Source organism: Psammomys obesus, unplaced genomic scaffold (genome assembly GCF_907164565.1).
Source record: "Psammomys obesus unplaced genomic scaffold, mPsaObe1.curated_primary_1811, whole genome shotgun sequence".
Taxonomy (NCBI): Eukaryota; Metazoa; Chordata; class Mammalia; order Rodentia; family Muridae; genus Psammomys; species Psammomys obesus.
The window spans coordinates 16,108,245-16,127,209 of record NW_026596109.1 but is presented as its reverse complement, the minus strand read 5'-3'; the positions used below and the strand labels follow the sequence as shown (position 1 = coordinate 16,127,209).

At 46.6% G+C, this 18,965-nt stretch overlaps 1 protein-coding gene across 4 annotated transcripts in view; it reads right to left on the bottom strand.

Moving 5' to 3' along the window:
* Positions 1-5,835: 5,835 nt before the first annotated feature.
* Positions 5,836-18,965, bottom strand: part of Sptbn1 (spectrin beta, non-erythrocytic 1) — a 169,192-nt gene continuing 156,062 nt past the window's right edge. For 3 of the 4 annotated variants that reach the window (XM_055628919.1, XM_055628920.1, XM_055628922.1), the window contains 8 exons: positions 18,455-18,539; positions 16,361-16,557; positions 15,707-15,816; positions 15,078-15,141; positions 10,521-10,759; positions 9,366-9,539; positions 7,919-7,961; positions 5,836-7,154 (listed from right to left, as the gene is read on the bottom strand). In XM_055628919.1, coding sequence (XP_055484894.1) covers positions 6,936-7,154; positions 7,919-7,961; positions 9,366-9,539; positions 10,521-10,759; positions 15,078-15,141; positions 15,707-15,816; positions 16,361-16,557; positions 18,455-18,539 — 1,131 coding nt within the window. In that variant the 3' untranslated portion in view covers positions 5,836-6,935. The remainder of the gene's footprint in view (positions 7,155-7,918; positions 7,962-9,365; positions 9,540-10,520; positions 10,760-15,077; positions 15,142-15,706; positions 15,817-16,360; positions 16,558-18,454; positions 18,540-18,965) is intronic. The other variant, XM_055628921.1, reaches the window with a different exon arrangement.

Sequence of the window (18,965 nt, the reverse complement as noted above, 5' to 3'; positions counted from 1 at the left end):
TTCAGAGAAGAAGAAAAGTGATGGCATCACCATGGCCACTTGCTGCTTGGTGGGCAGTACCGAGGGACAGCTGCTGAGGTGTCTTTGGGCCACCACGTACACGCATCCCTATACAGCTACATATAACTACACACCGCACCACACACAGCCCGAGAGGCTGAGGCAGGAGGATTATCAGGGGTTCCTATCTACAAAAAGACCAGTCATCAGTCTGAGTTCGCACAGCTGTTGCATGAACACAGTAAGGGTTCTATGTCCTGGATTAGTCACTTCCCCCGCAGCTGGGACAGCAACATCTACCAGAAACAAGATAGGAAAATGTAATTTTGCCTCATGGTTTTCGTAGTTTTAGTCCACTGTGGCAGGAGTGTTAGCTGTGGACTGGTAAGCAAGAATAGATGGGGACCAGAGGGGCAGGTCTGACCTCCAAAGGCCCCACCTCTAAATATCTAATTTCCCCAGCCAGGCTCCAAAGCCTTCAAAAAAAAAGTGCCATGAACAGCTTAAAGTGTGGTGCCAGTTCCAGATTTAAACCATTTCAGGCCCTTTCCAAGGCTCATGTCATCAGGACATGAGCGCAACATTAGCTTCCCGTTTGCTGACACTGTCAAGGCCATTGCCACTCAGAGAAGCAGGAAGGACCCTAGTGGATGTTAGTACACAGTGAGAGTGAGTGCTGGAAAGGCTGTCGGAGTTCTAGCCCTTGAAATTATTTGTATAAGCACAGAACACTGAACGTACCTCCCCTGTGCAATCAAGATGCTACCTCAGAGGCAACTAACGTAAGTCAAGAGCTCAGCATATTGGTTGGCCTGACACCAGAGCCAATGTCACCTACTACTATTAGCAAGATAAAGTTCCTGTCTGGGAACAAAGAGAGAAAACAAGTAAAGCTCCTTATCACATATCACATGCCCACACCACATCACCTGCTGACTGTTCTTGCAAGCTCAGTCTCGCTTGAACGCCTCCTTTCTCAGCAAAACTCTCTCCCTTCTCCTACATGATAAGCCCACACTCAACTCCATCTCCCCATGCAGAACCTCGGCCTGCAGAGCAGGAGACCAGTGAGAAATGAACACCCTCCTTCCAGGCTCCAGACATAACACAGCTGAGTGAAGACGAGGCAGCTGAACATACAGTCGTAAGGTCGGGCAGGTCTTGTCAAAGCTTCAGACACTCCAGCTCTGGCTTGGATGCGGTGATACCGTTGCTCTTGGTGACGGTAGCACCATAGTGAGGTCACGTGGGTAGATGGCGAAGGGGAGCGCCTCATCCATGCACTGGGCACAGCCAGTGTAGCTGTGCTGTAAGTGCTACGCAGACCTTGCCGTGGAACACACGGGCCCTCTACCGGCCTCAGAGCCCCCAAGCCGGAGACCTCAGGGGGCATCTAATATGCCCGAACTAAAAGGACAGGTCCTATCCCACATCTAAATTCTCCTGGGGAATGTTGGACACTCTGCCTCCTCTCCTCCAAATAAGACTGGCAATGCCCTCTTCCAGCAAGCCTCATGCATCATGAGTCAATAGCTTCCCCCAAACCCTTGAGGACCTTCTCAAAAGGAATAGATTAAAATTACCAGCCTCTTTTGGAGGACCCTGTTTCAAACCTTGCTTCTGATGGCTCCAACAGTGCCATCCTGCAGTCCATGTACGGAGCAGAATGAATAGTCACCGAGCAGACAGAAGAATTGTGGGTACAGGGCAAGCAAGTAAGGAAGATTATTCTCTTTTCAGTTCAAGGGTCCTCCTGCTTTTCTTGCTGATCCTTTGGCAGGTGTGGCGTTTTGAATAGGAATGACCCCATAGACTTATTTGTTAATGCTTGGCCCATAGGGAGTGGCACTATGGCTTTTTGTGGCCTTGTTGGAGGAAGTGTGTCACTGTGGAGGTGGGCTTGAAGTTTCCTATGCTTAAGCTACACCCAGCGTGACCCACAGTCTTTTTCAGCTGCTGGTGGATCAAGAACTCTCAGCTCCTTCCCCAGCACCCTGTCCGCCTGTACGCTGCCATGTTTCCTGCTGTGACAGTAACGGACTAACCCTCTAAAACTGTAAGCCAGCCCCAATTAAATGTAAGAATTTATGAGTTGCTGTGGTCATGCTGTCTTAGCAATAACAGGGACTTACTAATGTGTAAATTTGAAAGATTTATTTGCGTGCACTCATGCCAGCATTTATGGATGTGTAACCGGTGTGGGCCAGGTACCCATGGAAGTCAGGAAAGAGTGTCATCTCCTGGAATTAGAGCTCCAGTTGGTCAGGAGCCGCCAGGTGCCGGTACCGGTAACCCAAGTTAGGTCCTCTGCAACGACAGCAGGTGCTCTTAACTGCTCAGCTGTCTCTGCAGCGCCACGTATAAATGTGTGGCACCCCAGATCAGCTCTTTGCTATCGACCTATAGTGTGTCTGAAATATTCCCCCCTATGGCAGCCATAGGAGTAACAGGAGCAGGGTCCTTAGGGGCCTTTCCTGCTTGTTAGCTGCTGTCTGCTCTCCCACGCCGGGTGCGGTTGGGAAATAAAGGGGCACTATTAGGATTTACAAAGCCACTTGGGAGGTCGAGGCAGATAGGTCTCTGAGTTCAAGGCCAGCCTAGACTAGAGTGAGTTCCATGACAGCCACGGCTATACAGTGGGACGTGGGGAGGATTTGCAGTGCCAGGGGACAGCTTTGAGTATGTTGGCAAATGTGTTCAAGAGCAGAGTCCCTCCAGGTGGATGGAACTGAGTTGCGTACAGTGTTGTTCACCTTTGAATTCCAGCCTCTCCCAGAGGCAGAGAGCGTCTGAAACACACAGTCCGGTGTGGCACCAAAGCCCCTGAGCCGTGGGTGCTCGGCCAAGGTAATGGTGGGTACTTGTCATGCGGCTGGCAGGAAGCTGCCACAGTTTAGCCGTCCTGGTCTCAAAGGGCAGAAGGTAAAGGTGTAAACCAAGATAAAGTGATCACAGGTGTAGAGGAGCAAGGGCCTGCAACCTCCAAGGTGCGATAGGCATGCTTAACAGCTGGCAGGAATGAACCTGATTTGTACAGCAAGTACCGGCTTCAAATTGCACTCTCCATACCATCCTAAGTGGCTACGGCAGTGCTGGTGTAGACGAAGTTCTCATCTTTCTAAAGCGTGACCCTTTCATACGGTTCCTCATGTTGTGGTGACCCCAACCATAAAGCTACTTTGTTGCCACTTCCTAACTGTAATTTTACTAGTTATGAATTGTAATGTAAGTCTCTGATATGCAGTTTATCTCATGTGACCCTCTCCCAAAGGGGTCACGTGGCAGATGCCAAGCAGGAATTGCTGCAGTGAGCAAGCGTGCTTCCTGGGGATGGCCCACCCTTCTGCATGGCTGCCAAGGGCGTGCCCTGTAGAGGCAGGGCCCCAGGGACCTGGTCTCTCTCTGGATTGCCTCCTACTGCCAGTCCCCCTTTCCACGCTTGTCATTGCTGGGTTCCTCCCGTATCTGGCACAGTGTGACACTGGGTGAGGAGACCCTCCCTGCCTATGGTCTGGTGACTGCTTCCTGGGTGTTAGCCCACTCTGTTAGGCAAATTTCCTGCAGATCAACATCAAGATGTATTTTCATGAAGTAATGCTGTTTAGATGAATTGATTTTATGATTCCTGGTAATGATTTTTATAAAATTCCTGATTTGACTCAAGTAACTTTATCATTTACACAGCATTCTGCCTGCATGTGTATGTGCGCACCAGATCTCACTAAAGATGGTTGTGAGCCACCCTGTGGTTGCTGGGAATTGAACTCGGGACCTTTAGGAAGAACAGCCAGTGCTCTTAACCTCTGAGCCATCTCTCCAGCCCAGCTCAAGTAATTTCAAGAATTTAAAGAGATAGTTGATGGAAAGTTTAAAGTCAGAATCAAAAGTAAACTGTATCTCCTCCCTCCATATTAGCAAAGACCGCAAAAGGAGTTCAGTGAGCTCCCATGCGTTATAAGCACTTAGATCACACTAGAAGGAAAAATAGACTTGGGACAAGGTAACGATCTAGAAAAACTTCATTCTAGGTTAGAAGCAGGGATGAGGTCAGAAGTCTCGGTATATACCGTGATAAGAAAAATCCCTTCATAAAGGAGTGGGTAATTCCGAGTATGAGAACAGATAATGGGTGACTAGCTAGTTGAACTATACAATGCTTCAAAAATAAGACGTAAGAAAGATCACCCGTTTCTCACTAGAAACCTTGCTAACCTGTGACATTAAAAGAAACTATTGCTTTGAACTTATAATGAGCTTGTGGAATGGAAGATACATAAAAAAATACTATTGCTTTGAACTTATAATGAACTTGTAGAATGGGAGATAAGAATATTGCTTTGAAAGACAGATAAAGTATTTAGTTAGGTGTGTTTTAATAGAAAAACTTGTAATCAGTAATTCTGCTGTAACTCCCTTTGTTTTGCGATAATTGTTTTTATGGCTGTGAGGTAATTTTTCTTCTTACATAGAGAACTTTGCCTTACAGGGTATGAAAATTGCTAGAGAAAATAAAAAGTTGGTTGGAGCCTACCTTGCTTCATCCACCACCTGAGTGTGTGTGTGGTTCTTCTCCCCTTTTCTTCCTCTACCGTCTGACCATTACCACTGGCCTGCCAGCCATCATCAGTGGCAGCGTAAACAGGTGCCGTCAGCTTCTAAAGAGTTAAAAGAGTTCAGTTTCTTGCCAGCTACAAGGAGTGCTGGCTGGGAGTCACTAGAAGTCTGGCCTCTGTGTTGACTCCACATCCCATCTCTGTTCACCCTGTGTCAAGGCTGGCCTTTGACTGTCACGACCCACAGGTTGAGAACCACTGCCTTAGCTGAAGACCTTGGATGGGAGTTCCCTCAGAAGATTAAGCTTGAAGAATAATGGAAATAATCCACTAAAATAATCTGAAAGGGCAGCTGCATTCCTGGGGGATGCGCTGTGTGCTAGGACTTGGCCTGAGCGCCTTGTGGAAATCTCCCGGGTTCCACCCTCTGCAGACCCCCACAGGGAAAGTCCCTGTGTTTCTGTAACATAAACAACCCTCTCTCTAAAGAATCGGTTGCAGGAAACTGCTGGCATTCCACTGCTTCCATGCCCACTTAAGACACAATGGGTCTCCCAAGTGTGACAAATACTTGAAGAGACAAATAAAGGCCAAATGGAAATGTTCACAAGCCCAGTTGTTTCTTGCGGCTCCATCACGTCCACCCTCCAGAGTGTCCAGGGACCGGTGTACAATGAAAGAGGGCTTAGCAAGGTCTTGAGTGCACAGCAAGCCAGTCCTTTGCCTAGTGGGTTTTTTCTGAGACTTGACCTTGATCAAAACAAAAGTAAACTGTTGGATTCAAAAAACAGCACAACCAAAACAGCCTTAGACTCTCTACCCCAGGAGCCCTAAGCACTGGTAAGCCCTCTGCCCAAGCTGCTGCTGGAGAAGATTATGAGGTACTGCTCTGGGGCAGAGTGAGTCCTACCACAGCATGACCATTTGTTTGCACACTACCAGGTCTCGCCTTTGTTCTCTAAGCGGGAGCAACAGGGGCAGTACAGGTCTCCTGGGTTTAAAATATTTATTGTGCCTTGCTCTTCTTCACAGAACATTTGCCTAGTCTTATGTCGGGGCTCAAGGTTACAACAGGCTGTAAGTATGAAATCTGTATGTGTCACCACTCAATATTCATTCTTGGCTTGCTACACCTTTCAAAGCTAGGTATGCCACACACAAAATGAGACAGAGGAACCCAGACTGACCATATGCTGCTTTCTGTTTGCTATTTCTTTCTTTGCAAATTCCCTGTTAGGCATGCTTTAGGCACGGGAGAGGAAAAACACCAGTAGTCACAGGCTAGATTTAAAAGCATTTAATGACATAGCATATATTTAACAGGTAGGGCAAAAGTTGAGAGGTACGGGTCGTACGATGGAGCACCAGGCCTGAGCGACCACTCCCTGTCCAGGCTCAGACTCTGGAGTTCATTCCTATCAATGCCATTTTGATTGTGCAGTAAGATGAAAATTTGTCATTACAATAGTTACAGTGACAGAGAAATGCACACTAGGTATCAAATAGCAAGGTAATGAAGCAAATTATAACAGTGTGGCCACGCACGAGCAGGTAACCTTAGAGTAACATTACTTTGTCCAGTAAATGCTTCAGTTCCACTTATACACTTACCAATGATTTAAAGGGTTTATTATACATCTAGTTTTATTATACTTTGTACTAGAATTATCTCAAACATACAATATAATGTATTTCGGAAAAAAAAAGATTGAAATTACAGATTTAAAACCTTATTCAATTTTCTATTCCTTCTTGTATACCGACATTCTGAACCGTCACAGCAATTGATGCAGAAAAGCCGCATGACACGCGTTAGTAAGTGATGCCAGATACAAATGGTTTGGCCTGTGGGTTTACATGGAGCTGCACTCGGCTGCAGCAAGAGGTCGTAACACACGATCTGTTTAATAAACGTTGTCCCCGTCGTGGGCACTTGTAATAGTCAAGACTCAGGGTAACCACTGAAGTGAATGGAGAACAGTGTCAGGAAATCGGTCCATCGTCTCTGGAGAGCACAGGAAATATTGTGTAAGCACCGCTGCCTTGAAAACCAACAGCATCAGAGGCGGGTTATTTCCAACACAGCCTCACAAAATTGAGGAACGTTTTAAATAGTGAGATCTAATCTATATAATTTCATTTAAAAAATCTGGCTTTCCCTCTGTACCTCAAACTTTTGTAACTTGGAGATAAAGTGTTTAGGTATGTTTCCCCCACCCCTCAGAAATACTCTATAAATTAAAAAAAGGATTATTTAAAAAAAAAAGAGGAAAAAAAAATCAACTACATGGAGGAACATTAGGCACAGAGTAATGTGTTGGTCTGAGCGTGCATGCTGGACTCTCACTGGAGAGGGAAGAGAAGGGCAGGATGACAGGGAGTTCACTTCTTTTTGCCAAAAAGACTGAAGCGCTTCTCTTTGTCTTTCTCTTTGTCCTTTTCCCTCTTGCCGGGACTCGACTCGCTGGTGATGGTGACAACGCTGGTGGGTAAGGTCTGCGCCCGGCTGGATGCTGGCGTACTCTGGGTGCTGGCAGACCTGTCATGCTTGTCAGAGGAGATGGCAGAGGAGATGGCCTGAATCCACGTGTTCATCTCCTCCTAGACAAAGGAAGGCGCAGGGGTCAGCCTTGGCCAAGAGGGGTGGGAATGAGATATTTGGGTCTTACTTCCATGCCGGTCCAAGCCTGGCAGCTGGCAGGCTGACTAGGGTCACCGTCTCTCTGTATCTGTTTTCTGAATATCAGAGTGGATCTGCTCAGCCTCTCGATGAGCCCAAACTCTGGCAGACAGTCCTGCACACCTATGAGAGCTAGGTAAGACGAGCCTCGGGCGGGAGAGTTCACTCTCACCCACAAAGTGCACACCCTTCCTCCTTAAGAAAACTTGTTTTTGTTTGTGTGTGTATACACGCATGCACGCAGACCAGAGGACAATTTTCCAGAGTTGAGTCTCTTTATATGAACTGGGTCCTAGGGCTAAAAGTCATTAGGCTTAGTGGCAGGCCTTTCCCAGGCTCAGCCATCTCACAGACCACTTCCTTTCCAGACTCTCTCTTGGTAGAAGGCCTTTACAATGGAAACTGCCACACGCTGTGATCACTGAGATAACCCTCTCTTCTCAAGGTGGAGAGGCTTCTGAATGCACAACAGGATATGTCCTCAGCCTCGCACCACCTCACGCTCCTAGGTGCCAGCGGACCCAGTGCGGGCTACACTAGCTTCCCTCCCTCGAGGAGAGACAACAGATACCAGCTGCTGCTCTAAGCCCAGTGCTAGTGACCGTGGAGACCACACAGCTGGACACCCCACAAACACTCCCGTGAGCTTTGGTAGCTGAGAAAACAGAACCAAGCAGTAACTTACGTCATCTCTGGCTTGGAAGAGGTACTCGTTGCCGTCATTTAGTCTGTAATTTCAAGAAAATGACATTTTACAATCACGTAGGTAACAATTTCATATCAGAAAGTTAAAAAATATAAATAGAAAATACAGGCAGGGCATGGTGGCGTCCGCCTTTAATACCAGCCCTTGGGAGGCAGAGGCAGGTGGATATCTCAGAGTTTGAGGCCAGCCTGGTCTGCAAGAGAGTGCCAGGAGAGCCAGGGCTACACAGAGAAACCTTGTCATGGCAAATACCACTTGTATTCTTAATTGCTGACCAGAGCCGAATCCAGAGAAAACGTCAAAAACGCTGAGTTCTCCTGAAATCCTAGCTTCTCAGTTTGTCTCCCAGATCTGTGCCTTCTAAAGTTGCCCAACTGACATGGAAAAAGTCCCCTAAACATTTCTTCTTGGAAGGAGGGCAGCCACAGCTGGGAGGCCAACAGTGTGACCCAGTAGTCTGGCACATGGGTGCAGCAGCAGGAACCAACTCTGAGGTCCATGGAGGGTGTGTTAAGATGGAGCAGTCACGGGGTCAGGCTATCTGGGACTCTTGTGACAAATGTTAAGAGTCCTCAGTAAAGAAATACCAGCCTCACCTGTGACCCCAGTGCAACCCTTGGCTCAGACCATCTAAGATGAAGCTCGCCAGGTGCAAAGCAACAGAGCAAGTAAGCAGCACATTAGGTAACCAGCTGCCAAGATGTTCTACTTTTTGCACTGAAAAGGGCATTTTAAAATGTGCTTGCAGACCTGACAACTTGTAGGACTTTTCTTCCCTTTTCACCATGTGGGTTCTGAGCTGTGACTCGGTGGCATCAGGCTTGGCAGCACCTTTACCCACTAAGCACCCTCTCAGCCACCCTGCCTTGTGGTTTGTTTGTTTTAATTTTTAAGAAACAAAATAGTTTGCTTATTTCCAAATATGAGGAGAATGGGGTGTGGATTGGCGTGAGGACTGTATTCCACAAGGAGGAATCATTTGGAAGCAGAGGTGTGGGAAGAGCAGGGGAGGACAGGGCCTGCCCCACCCAAGAACTTCCTGTTTGTCTCCTCAGGCTCTAGGATGACTCACAGTACCTATCCCTGGAGCAAATAATGGTAATTTCCCGAGACTGCAGAAGCCAGAAAGCCTCCAAATGGCTTTGTAAAGCTTCCATTCTATACTGAGACGCAGTGCCCGGGAACAGTGTGTTCCGGGTCATGAAATGAAGGCTCCTTTCCTCTGGGTCCAGAGGCACAGCTGAGCACAGGCCAGCTGAGCCTGAGTCCCACACGCTCCAGCCAGTCATGTATGCAGACTGGGTATTCACTCTCTTAGGGACCCAGAATGGCAGGAGGAGGCACACCCACCCTAGCGCCTTTGAGGAAAAACCAAGCCAGAGGGAGATGAGCACAGCCAGGCAAACACGGAGCTTGACTCGCTCACCTTAGCTTGAACACATGCTTCTTTTTCTTGTAATCGAGAGCCACTTCACAGGCGGCCTCCTTCAAGCTCACGGGGACCTCGCTGTGGTAGGGGATGCCGGAAGCAGCACTCTTGGCATCTTTATAGAAGCCCATTTCTTGGTTATTTATGACACAGTAAACATTGTGCCAGGACCTGAGGAGGGTGGCAGAGAAGGATCACCAAGGTTCCATGTCTCACCCTGCTGAAAGAACCTAGACTCTACATAAAAATGATTCACCCCTTGTTAAAAGCTTTTCTAAACTCAACTCATTTCGAGTAACAGCACCCCCACCCACCCACCCCCGGCAGCACACACGACTCAGGAAGAGGTTGGGAGGAATGCAGCTCTCTCTAGTAGAGAGCACGCAACCCACTGTTCCTTCTGTCACACGCTACACGCCCAGCCTGGCAACAGACAAGGCTCCTTATTTCCAGGCACAGTCCCGCGGCCTTTGTGCCATTCTCTCTGTGGTTCAGCCACTGATGAGGCGGGAGCTCTGGGGCCATGAGTATTTATGGTGCCCTTCAGGGAGTTAGCCTAAGGTGTGCTCCAAGGGCGTGGCAAACGGTTAGAACACGTTAACCGAATCACAGCCGCAGCCTCTAACGATGCGAATGGCACACCTCGACCGCTGCCCTTGGGCACAGCAGTCCTAGACATTTGGCTGACCAGCTAAGCACACAAGCTTTGGAGTTAGCTGTGACTGTCATCTTAGCTTTGTCATTTACTGAATGTCTAAAAAAATAATGCTTTCTATAACTTCTCAGAGCCCCAACTTCCTCATCAGCTAAGTAATAAACTAACAGACTGGGGGGGATGGCGAAGACTCCTACGAAGGAGTATCTTCGCATGCTAAATCCCACGAGGAGTTCTACAATGAAGTCACTTCACGTCAGGAAGACTGTCCAACCTCCCTCTAGTGAGCTCCTCCCCCGAGACGCCACCACAGGCCCATTCCTGCTGTTCTTGCCCACACACCATCACCCGTCCCCTCCTCCACTGAGCACTGTTCTCAACACTGGTCACAGAAGAATGGAAAGCTCTGGAACTCCCCAATGCAGAGCCTGCATGACCCTGGGCCCTACCCGGCCAGGGTGACCTCCCCTCCCACTGCCCACCGGTGCTGCCGTTACCTGCTCGAGGCCTTCTTATTGTGAGCCTCCCACTCATGCTTCCGATTGAGGAAGCCTTCCATCTGGGCCGCTGGCGCCTCTTGTGTTCTGGCTGGCAAGGTGGCCGCACTCTGGGCCGGAAGTGCAGACTTGGCCTTGCGGTCAGAGGTGGGAGAGGGAATGGGACTGGACTCTTTGGAGCTTGTCCTCTGCTCTGCAGCACCGTTGACCATCTCACTTGTGTCCATGGTTTCTGCCATCTAGGGACAGCGGAGAGGCCATTCAGCTAACCTCGAGAGCAAGGGGCGACCACATACGCTCTGACTCGCACAGGTGGCTGTGTATAAATGCCTGGCACAGATGGAGGCAGTACAGTAAAACCATTGCACACCCCGCCAAGCCAGCTGGACGCCAAGGACATTAGAAGGTGGGAATGGATTAATGCCCGCCCGCTTGCGGGAAAATGAGAAAAGCAAAATGCCAGTTAAGTTTTACTGCACTCTACTCCTCTGACTACTCCATTTTCTCTAACATAGCTCGGATCACCTCCTCGTACGGTTACTTTAAAGCACAGATACAATGGTAACAATCACACAGATTAAGTATGAGAGTGGACGTTATACAGCAGCCACCTTACATCCAAGGGCATCACCAGAAGGGCTGAGTTGAAGCAAAAGGGCATTCACAAACAGATGGAGAGACAATCCTAACAGAACTACACGGCATTCCCCCAGATGCAACAAGGAAATCCCTCTGGTTTCTGAAAAAGGCTCCCTGCTTCTTCTCCCAAGCCCTCCCTCCAATATCACCATAAACACATGCAGAAATTAGGACAACAGTCATGCACATCCCAGCCATCATCCCCGTTAGACTCTGGAGCTGGAAGGAAAGGAGGCAAATTCACAAACACCAGCTGAACCACGTCTGCCCAAGTTGAATCGCAAGTGGGTTGTAGTTTGTGTTAAAGGAGCTGGAAAAGCCAATCACAGTCACTCAACACCACACAGCTATTTACCCCCAAACAAAGACAGAACCAGGGCCTTCCCCATCACGGGTGGTTGATCACGGTGCCTTGCTGCACTGAGACAGCCAGGCTTCCGGCGGCTCTGACCCTTCAGGCTGGAGACGTCTTCAGGAGCGTTCCTTCCCAAGCTCACTTAAATTCTAGCCCACACGGGTTTTCGGCTTTGGAAATGTAGTAGGGTCTTGATTCATTATCGCTTTCGGCCTGTCAACTGTGTACCATTAACTGTAGCAGCCCCTGGCTGATATACCCAGGGCATGGATTAGGACGTTACTAAAGCAGGGGGTGGCCGGTGCTTTAGTAGATTACAGACAACCTGCACCCCTTATGCACAGACAGACAGGGGAGTGTCGATGGCACAGTCATTAGCTGTAATTCCCCACCACTGCTGCCCAGAGTCAGAGGGACACCCAAGTAGCAGCACCCTTGGCAGTGTAAGCGGGAGACTGGCCACACCACTTGAACACTAAGATCTGCCAACTCTCTTGCTTAGGCCTTATCTGCGATGATAGCCCAGCGTGTTATTTTAAGCAAAGCTAATTATCTGGGAAATGGTAATGAAAACTTGGCAAAAGGATATGCAATTATATATAAACTTATGTAAACTATCATAACCAACACCAAGGTTTAGAGTGTGAGTAGACACTATGCAATCTTAAGGTTGTTTCTGATTAAAATTCTCTATTCTCACACCAATAAGGTGCATGGATTATTAGGGTGTGGGGGTATAAGCCTGGCTTTGAGAACAGCAGCCTGGAATGAGCAATAGGCTACCCCCACTTCCACTTTGTTCTTGAGATAATGTCTTGCTATGCTTCCCAGAATGGGTTCGAACCCTCAACTCTCCTGCCTGAGCTTCACCAGCAGCTGGGATTACAGGTGTATCCTACAACACCTGATCCTCTTTCATCGTTAAGGGCAAGTTGCAGGAGGGAAAATAACCAAAACAAAACCCAAGTCAAAAGAATGTTGAGTGGACCTTACAGTTGACAAATCTCTTCTAGTGGGACCTCAGGGAACTCACGGAAGGAGCAACTGTGAGTCGGTGTGGAAGGCCGGAGCCAGGTGTGAGTGCAGAGGGATATGGGGTTAGTATGTACAGACACCAGGTTAAAAAAAAATTAGTGCTGCAGCTTCGCCTTGAAAGCCACCAGGGCAGAACCCTGGGTGGATGCATTACCTAGAAAAGGCTACAATTTATCAGAGTTGTCACACCTCAACGTAGGTGAGGACAAGGGAAGTCTCTTCTGATGAAAATTCTGCAGCAAAATTTTTTTTTTCTTTGGAGTTAGAAGGAAAGAGAAAACCCCAAACCAGTATGCAGAGATAATTACTGTTTATGCAAATGAGTCACTAACCAAGAAAACAATGAAAATAAAAGGAACAAAATGAATTTTAATGGACATGTGCTTTAAGCATGCCAACAGACAACACACGGCTGAAGACAAACATCAAAAGCAAATCATAGTGCTGTGATCGAACAATGGTACATGTGACCCCCCCCCCCCATACACACACGTTGTTGCTTCTCTTTAGCAATTAGTGCAGAGTACTTTCGTGGCCAGGCACATCTGAGACCATGAAATCAGGAAGTGAACGTGAATGCAACATGACAACTAGTAGCACAGGAAACACCTGATTGGTTTACACGAAGCAACACCATTTTTTGAGTTCATTAACACGAGTCTCTGCATCATCATCCAAAATAATGAAATTGGTTTTTTTTTTGCTTCTTCTAATACGATCCAATTGTTAATTAAAAACATAGACCAAAAACAGGCACGAGAGCAAACAGCACTCGTGTCTTGTGTGCTTATGCGGGTTTTTGTCTTTTGAATAAATTTGGTATCAGTCTGGATGATACAAAATTTAAACACACACACACATATGGAAAAATCATATATATGTGTGTATGTATGTATGTATATATATATACACACACATACACATACATGATCAATGGCATAATAAGATTTGGGGCCATAAAGACATGGTCAGGAGACCCTAGTGACCAAAGGGGGGAAAAATAGGTTGGGTTTTTTTTCCCCCCCTCTAAAATAAATTTGGATGTGTTTTAAGGCAGAGACCGAATAATGATGCGTACTAGCCCGGAACATAAGAAGCTTGATGTCTATCTAGATACCTATCTTCCATTATAGGTAGATAGGTATGTACATAGAGATTAGGAAAAACAAACAAGATGCTATATGATGTTATCCTGACAAAAGAAAAAAATGCATCATGAAATGAAAAGACAAATTAGACTCAGCTCATAGAAAACACATACCAAACAGTTCTGACTCCACCAACACAGCTAAATATGGCAAATGAGCAAGGGAGTGTCTTGCAAGGCTTTGCTGCAATGAGGGTTGGTTTGTGATCAGAACCAGGAAATCACCTCTTTTATCAGCTCTTACTCCTAAGAAAAATGGTTTCTGTTAAAATGTTTTCAATCCCTGCTGGTGGCCCGATAGACACCAGCCTGAGGACTTCTTGCTAAACAACTCAAAGATTCACTGCAGATACAAGAGTTTCTGTCTACAGAGAGGCTGAACTTAACTGTGCAGGGCCAGGCCACCTCTGTAAGTGCTCCTAGTGCTCCTAGGCCCAGGCCATTGAGTGTATCGTTCAAGTAATCAGGATGAACCAAAATGGCTTTTGTTCCATTTGCTTAAAAATGAAAACAGTTTGACACCCTGAAGTCTCTGAGTGGACAGAGGTCTAATGTCTGGTAGGCAGGCTCCTAAAACATGCCGAGAACTGCTGGCGCCTGCCACGTCCTGAGTGCCGGCAGTGGGGACACTGACCAAGACAAGAGCTGGTGGCAGCAGTCGGCAGGCTGTGCCATGTGTTACACAGAAGCCTACAGTTCTAGGCTGAGGACTTGGCAGAAAAGAGGAATTATTGGGCTTGTACAAAGTAATGAATGACCCAACGGTCTCAGAACATTTGGGGTCCTGCTCCTAAAACTTACACAGCTTCCCAGCGAGATCCAGCTTCTTCTGTGTTCTTTCAGTGGATGCATTCTCCATGGAATGTTACAGAATGACTGCAGGCCTAACCTGAGTAGTGAATGGCTCCTTCCTTACCAACCAGTCTTCCCAGTTACTCAACTACTACAGGTTAATAATACTTGTAAATAACACAGCATCTAGAGCAGAGACTGTGCCCTGTTAGCATAACTTGGATGTGCTGTACCTGTTAGATTCTAGTTTCTTCATTATGCTGTAATTTAATTTCAGTTACCCATATAAAATCTTAATAAAGGAAAATGCTCACAATAAACAAAAATTAAGTATGCAGCTTTGAGGCAATGAGCATCCAAATAAACATAAATGCAAACAACTATGAAATCAAGGAAAGCTATGAATTAAGTAAAAATTTTAACACTTCGGGTGATGTGGAAGCCAAAAGGTCAAAACCAACAGCGTGTGGAAAGAGTGGTTCTTGACAAATGGTAGTGAACTTCACAGTCCAGACCACGGATGGTCACTGGCTGTCCGCCTGCTATTAAAGTTTTTGTAGCTTTGGTACGTTTGCGAGCGGTAACTAACCCGTGGAGATCCCTGCTCCGCCGGCAAACCATTCTGGGAAACTTGGTCTCCTTTGGAAGTATCCCTGTGAGGTGAGATTGGAACAAGGAGGAAAAGGAGAGAAGGGAGACAGAAAGAGGGGAAGAGAGAAAGAAAACAAAAACAAAAACAAAACAAAAAAGTGTGAGCGCCCTCTTTCACATAATGTCATGTTGTTATACTTGGCACTTTGTGTTTCAGACAGACTTCAGAAACAACCTTGGCCACCCCCCCGGCCCGACACACGTAAGTTCACTTCAGACATATTTATGGAGCTTACAACCCTCCGATAGCCTTCTGCAAGTAGAAAAATCAGTTCTCCCCATCACTGGCCTGAAATCTCAGTGGCGTCCCTATCCGGCGAGTCATACTGAAAAGAATGCATGTGTGTACTGGGCTATCCTCTACATTTCACTCTGCGGTGTCACTGTTATCAAATTAAAGTGCTCAACTGGTACTTGGGATGACTACATGATTCTAAATAGCATAAATGAAACAACGAACAGGAAGGCTATGTGGCCTGGCTCCACAGGCAAGACTTAGAACTGACGCTCCATAATCACAATTGCCACCGAAACCAACGCTCTACCCTCCTGCTTCCAGTGCCTCACCATTGCTGGGACTCAGCCTCCTCTGAAACCTTCGTGCTTGGCTCCGGAGATGGCGGCCGCCGCTTTCTTTCTTCTTCCTCTTGCTGTCTGCGCACTTCCAGTAGCTCCAACTAATGGAGAACAGGCTGCTGTTTATCAGGCCCTTTACTGCTTTTGAAACAGGTTCTAGACACCTGGAGACTTTACCCCTAGCTGGAAAATTCCTTTGGGTGATTGACTGCTCTCTGGGAATAGGGATTTTATTTCAAATCTGACTCCGCATCTCTTGAAGAGGCAAAGCTGCTGGAGGTTTTAAGCTGGGCTATCCATGAACTTTCGATAAAACCCAGCCTCGACCCACAGAAAGCCGTCTACACTGTAGAAGAGAGACAGGGAAGAGCTAAAGCCACAGAATAGAATACCTGAACTGAATCCATACACACACTCAAAAAGAATTGTTTTAACTGACTCCCCAGAAGTACAGAAGTCAGAGTTCATTTTCTATGAGTATACATGTTTTGGAAGAAGAAAGATTAGTGCTCACGCTCCACAAGAGATTATCTGGAATGGAGATGATTTAATAGTGGTCCAAGATCAAGATACGATCTGATGTCCACTTGAATCCTGGATTCACACAATAGGCAAAGTGTTGTGCCCAACACCGTGGCCACTTACTGTTGTCAGCCTTTCTAGGGCGGAGAATCTCTCATCCCAGGTTGCTGCAGACTTTTCAAATGCCTCGTGGCGCTTAATGAGCTTCTCCACTTCATCCACACTCTGGCCGATTTCGCGGCTGGATAGGTATGGCTCCTGCCCGAGCAGCCAGGCCTCAGCCACACTGGCATCCCTTGAGAACTGATGAACCTCCAAAACTGCACAGGGAACCAAGAGTGAATGTCCATCACAAGGCCACATGGCAACGCTTCCCTAAGTACAGCCATCTTATCATCTGTGATACCAAAATGCCTCACATGTAAACACAGTGAGCCACATGGGTACGGACGTTGCCAAGAGACACATTACTAAGGATGGGGTTAATTCGTTTTAATTGAGTTTTTGCTTAACCTAATACATGAAAAAATTAAAAATACTATCTTAGCCTTTGGTATTTTTCTGTCTGCCAATTATAAATACAAATTAAAACTTATACATAAGCACATACTGCAAAAGTTTAAGAACATTTCTATTTTCTAAGAGCCGTATGTGGACAGTGGCTCTGAAGCAGACTTTATAGGCCTAGAATGTACTCAGGTCATATGGCTCTAATTCTAAGAAAAAAGCTCTCGGAGTCCCACCAGACACACAGCCTACACACAGCAAACTACACAGCAAGAATCCACACAGCAGTTCATACCAGGTTGAAATCAGTTTCCTCATGGGGATTTGAGAGGGTAGAAATATGAAAAAAGGGGGGAGGCAGGGCCCTTGTCTTCCATGTGAGAAAAAGCTCTCCTCCCACTGCAGTTATGAGGAATGGATCAGAACCTGGCTTAGCAGAACTGACAACACAAGCTTTACCACATCTCACTCAGCAGTGCCAGGGAAGAACTGACTTTGGGCAGTATCAGCGCACCCGGAGCAGGCTGGCCAGCTCATGATGAGGGCTCTCCCCTAATCATTAACCGAGAAGGAACTAGGGAACTGTCAATTCTTCAAGGTGGGTACCATGCAAGTCATCAATATAAACACAGATTATAGCCTGGTATCCAGTTCACAGCAGTTACGACACAGGTTTTGCTTTACAGAATGAAAGTGCCCCTGGGTTTTCAAAACCTGCAAATGAAATCCTCAGTAACGGAATAGCCCAAAATAGAACATCTGAGGGCTCCGGGCCCAACTGGGTCTTCCATATACCTTCAGTTTCTACAAAAAGTCTACAATATACAGGAATGTGGTTGGAATATAAGGACGGAGCCTAAAGTATCAACACAGAATTGAATTGAGCCGCTTTTAATGTTCAAACCAACCATGAAGTGCTTTCCGTAATACTGTACATGTTAAACCCAGTGAGGGCTCACACACACACACACGTGTGTGTAGGGAGAGAGAGTTTATTTTTATTATTTTATTTTATTTTTGAGACAGGGTCTCTCTACATAGCCCTGTCTGTTCTTGGAACTTGCTATGTAGACTACGCCGGCCTTGACCTCACAAAGATCCATACGCCTCTGCCTCTTGAGCACTGGGATTAAAGGCGTACAATACCATTTCCTGTACATTTTTATTATTCATGTATGTGTATGTTGATTTGGGTATAGGTGCCCACAGAAGCCAGACAAGTGAGACGCTCTGGAGCTGAAGTTATAAGAGGTATGAGCCTTGGCATGATTATTGGGTATCAAACTTAGGTCTTCTGGAAGAACAGTAAGTGCTCTTAACTGCTGAGCCATCTTTTTAGCCACCCCCAAGAACTACTACTCTCTCTCTCAGATCTATTTATATATATATAATGTGTAAAATAATGTATACCTGCATGCCAGAAGAGGGCACCAGATCTCATTATAGATGGTTATGAGCCATCATGTGGTTGCTAGGAATTGAACTCGGGACCTCTGGAAGAGCAGCCAGTGCTCTTAACCTGTGAGCTATTTCTATAGGCTCCCTACCTCCAGAACTTCTTAAAAAACAGTATTGAGCACGAATACACTGAGAAACATTTAAAACTTTTAGAATCATTAAGTAATATCACATTAATTAAAGAAATGATTTGTATGCTGTCCACAGGTACCTAAAAAGAACAGAAAGATAAAGGAAGTATGTAGTTCTTACTCAGTCTTAACCATTCCCATCGGTCTTCCCACTTGTCAATCATTTCTTTTCTTTTTTCCGTCAACTGCAGTAACTTTTCCTTGATCTGCACAAAAACAAGGGCCTTAATAAAACACTGCAACCTTCTGTCTTTCCCAGTTGGACGATTTGACCATGAAAATTTAGTTTCCCCTCAGGTAAGAAGCACTAGCTTATGTGTGTATTTCATGTCTTGGCAGAAGTGGTGGGAGTTCTAGTCAGAGCTGCCTATAGGGAGGTAGTGAACTGTGCTTTGCCTCACTAGACTTTGGGGCTCTTGAAACAGTAACAGTTTTGAAGAGAAGGACAGTAACACTGGCAAAACCTCGGCTTCTCTGAGAGACATCTATTCCTGTGAAGGATGTCACACAAGGGACATCAGTGCCATCACCCTAACAGAGCCTGCACTGTCCAACAGAGAGGCCAAATGCAACACAGGGTTATGTGTTAACCACAGCAGTCCAATGAGGAGGTCAGCCTATTTTTATACCTG